The following is a 3,976-nucleotide window of genomic DNA, read 5'->3' as shown; positions in this document are numbered from 1 at the left end:
CAAGATAAAGAATGCATTATATCTGTAAAGTCATATATCTTGTCTTTAGCTAATGACTATGACAAGAAAATGAAATTTAATCCCAGCTTTCAAGCACTACTAATAGAGTACAGCGGGCCTCCCCAGTGGCGCAGCGGTTGAGCGCTGGGTTGCGAAGCTGCCCACGCCCTCTGCGGCGCCGGTTCGATCCCCGGCTGCTCCCCGGCCACCAGAGGAGGGTCCCACATGGCGCGCAGACCTCTCCTGCCGCCCGCTGCTTCCCTCAGCAGTGTACTTCGGTCCTTCTGCCTGCTCTGCTCCCCGCTCTGGCTCTGGTGAATTCTCTCACCCTCCCGCGCTTCTGACTGTACCCAGTGCTTGTATAAACAAAACAAACAAATAAATAAATAAAAACATGCCTCTATTAAAAAAAAAAAATTAATAGAGTACAGCACCCAAACATTTCAAAGACAGACAATAAAAGGTAGTATCTCATTTATATATCTGGCAGTAAAAAGCTAGGCAACTACATTGAAGAGGTTACAATTAAAGAGTATGTATCAGCAAAATTCACTTTGTAACTTGAACTTTGATTATTATCACCCATCAAAGAACAATGGCAAAAGATTTTAAAAATATTTTTCAATGATATCATTTTTTTTTTTTTTAAGAGGCATGTATTTATTTATTTGTTTGTTTGTTTGTTTATACATGCACTGGGTATAGTCAGAAGCGCGGGAGGGTGAGAGAATTCACCAGAGCCAGAGCCAGAGCGGGGAGCAGAGCAGGCAGAAGGACCGAAGTACACTGCTGAGGGGAGCAGCAGGCAGCAGGAGGGGTCTGCGCGCCATGCGGGACCCTCCTCCGGTGGCCGGGGAGCAGCCGGGGATCGAACCGGCGCCGCAGAGGCCGCGGGCAGCTTCACAACCCAGCGCTCAACCGCTGCGCCACCGGGGAGGCCCAATGATATCATTTTAATATATGTAATTATCTTCTAGATATTTTCCTATTTTAACTAAAGTAAGACACAAAAATGACTTCATTTTATTATTTAATATTTTTAAATTTAAGACTACTTCAATTTAGGTTTCTTAAATATAAAATTTAATGAAAATAATTTTACCTCTCAATCATAGCTTCTTAATACAAAGTGGAAAAGTGGCAGTCTTCCTTAAAAAAATAAAATCAGCATTTCCAACAAAACTAAGTGGGTTTATATGTAGCTAGCTCAGAAAGGGATATAATACCTAAAGACAGGGATAAATACCTATTTTTAACCCGCCCAAATGAAATATTTACTAGAGTTTAATGTTTTAAATATGCCATTTAAAATAAATTATCCTTGAAAAATAAGGTTTTTAACCACTCAATACAATCTCTGAAATGGTATCTAGGTAATAGAATATCTGCCTTAAATGCATTAGGCAAATATTTACAATCAGCAAAATAAAAACCAGCAAAGCAATCTGCACCTGAATACATTAATAATTATTAACATTCCAACAATGACTCACATGATCCATCAGTAAACACCAATATAATGCTTTAGCAATTATTTAATGTGAATGACAAGAGGTGAACGAATTTCTCAGTAATAGTGGCTCACCAAATTCTTTCTTGCAACAGGTACTACCAAAGTTAATTTGTTTAAAAAAATCTAAATACACAAACACAAGTAAACTTTTTAAACTAAAAGTTATAAAACCTCCCTTTCCCCAATTACAAAGTTTCAAAAACAAAATAACAAATTTAGTTCTAAATGTTTCCTGTTTTGTTTTCTTACAGTTTTTATAAACTATTCAATCTCTTCTTCAGATTCTCAAGGTGTTCCGCATTCACATCCTGTAATGCCAATACCATTGCTTTAGACAAGGAGGGATTGAATGAAATAGTCATTAGACAGCACAAATCTATTAGATCTCTTTGACATTTCTGCAAACCCTCCAGAAACTTCTGGTATTGAAGAGGGTTCTTTTTTAACTGTTTCATTTCTGATACTGAAAACCCTATCAGACTAGTAAGTATTTCATCTACAAAATCTACATCTAGATATGCAGTACCATCAGAAATTTTTGCTGTTATACTCCAAATGCCACCAGAACTTGAGAGATTTCCAGTTAAGGTTACAATGAAAGCTTTGACTTTCACCGTTGTAACTTCTTTTGGCTTGTTAGCTATTAAAACAGACAAATACGTAAACGGTGGAGAATATAAATCCATGGCGATAGAATGATTAGTGCTATTCTCTGATGATCTTAAAGAACAAGTCTGTAAATTGGGATCAGTTTCATTAGAAACTTGTAAACTGCTTTTTGGAACATAATTGATCAACTCTCTATTTAGTCTTTCATTTTTTAAGGACTGTCCATCTGAAATGTTGATGGCTTGTTTTATTTTATTATCTATCTCTGAGTTCTTATCTTTGTTTATAAAATCATAAGATGGAGGCACATTATGAAGTGAAAAAACACTGTTTTGGTCTCCAGCAGTTGGACAACTAAAAGAGTTGTCTTCATGAGACATTTGTTCAGATAATATTTTCTCCTTCCCATTATCACTTCCATTTTTGCAAAACAAAGAAACATTATTCAGAGTATTAGGTTTACATGAAAATCTCTCTATATTTGCATCTGTGTTTCTGTTTAAAGTCAAAGGCTGCAATTCTTTGGTCTCCATTTGTTCTTTCTGAACAGTTTCTTCTAAAAGCAAGGCCTCTTCCAGTGAAAAGTCATCTAATTCCCCATCAGTGAACTGCATACACTGATTTGGTAGTTTCTTCTTTGGTATTGGAGAAATAACAAATCCTCGCTCAACACCTGACTCTTTTGGGGGAACAGTATTTGAGGCACTACCTATGCTGCAGTATCTTTCCAAAGAGGCATCATTATTTGCTGCAAGCTCATCATTTTCTTCAAGACTTGCCAAGAGTTCTTCATCAGAAGGCCCCAACGCAGGATCTAGAACATCTGCATTTCTGGAGATGCTTTGGTTAGAAATACTTGGTATGACTGAAACTATGGGATCAGGCTCCCCAATTAATCTTGCAAGTATTTTTTCTTGGGCATAGTCCTCTAAAAGAGCATCTACTTCTCCTCCCAATACCTTCACATTTTCTGGTTTCAGTAAGAGAACACCAAGTCGGAAAGAAATATTTCCATAAATCAAAATTTTTGTACCTGGAGGAAGATTACAATGAAGAGCTGGAATAGACTGATATTCCATTCCCTGCATTTGTACAATTCCATCAGTTAGCTGTAACATCAACATTCGTGAAGGTTTTGCTTCCCAAGGTTTTGGGGTTACTTGTATATCAGCTGTAATTAGGTCATTCGTTGTATTCTTTCCTCTCAACTTTTGTATCTGGGAATATGCAGGTTGACTTACATCGACCAGTGAATTAATCTGCAGTGCAAAAAAACCATTCAGTTCTCCTTTTGGAACTTCCAAAATGCCATCAGGTAAAAGAGGATACTCCAAATCTCTTAGATCAGTAAGGAGCCATTGCTCAAACACTTGTTTATTCATTTGTGCCTGATTCATATGTATATTATCATTTTCTTCTTGGATCCAGTTAATACAAGCTTCCAGCCACGTTAGAGGAACTTTCACATGCCATGTAGCTAAAAGCCACGTCTCAACTCTTAATGCAATACTAGTTATACTCATTTCTTTTTAGTAAATACTACGCATCTATTACCTGAAAACAAAACAAAACAAGAAATCAGTACACTTAAATATAGTTTTTGTAATTCTCTACAATGCACACACAGGCATAATCGAACCCTTTAGATTTTTTTTTCTTTTCAGCATCTTAAAGTTCATTGACTTTCCATGTAGCCAAAATTCAAATACTACCAAAATCAGGGCCTCCACGGTGGCACAGCGGTTGAGTGCTGGGCTACGAAGCTGCCCGCAGCCTCTGCAGCGCCGGTTCAATCCCCGGCTGCCAGGCGAGGGTCCCACATGGTACGTAGACCTCTCCTGCAGCCCGCTGCTC

The 3,976-nt window shown here is 37.9% G+C and overlaps 1 protein-coding gene across 1 annotated transcript; it reads right to left on the bottom strand.

Annotated features, from left to right (window-relative positions):
• Positions 1-1,767: 1,767 nt before the first annotated feature.
• RMI1 (RecQ mediated genome instability 1) lies at positions 1,768-3,719 on the bottom strand (the record flags this gene model as incomplete). The annotated part of the gene is made up of 1 exon (XM_084237792.1): positions 1,768-3,719. Exon 1 carries the CDS (start codon positions 3,643-3,645, stop codon positions 1,768-1,770), a length of 1,878 nt encoding a protein of 625 aa, XP_084093918.1. The 5' UTR covers positions 3,646-3,719.
• Positions 3,720-3,976: the final 257 nt, after the last annotated feature.

The sequence above is a fragment of the Talpa europaea genome (assembly GCF_964194135.1).
Source record: "Talpa europaea genome assembly, chromosome: 7".
Taxonomy (NCBI): Eukaryota; Metazoa; Chordata; class Mammalia; order Eulipotyphla; family Talpidae; genus Talpa; species Talpa europaea.
Note: the sequence above shows the minus strand (reverse complement) of the source record. Positions and strands in the feature narration are given on the sequence as shown.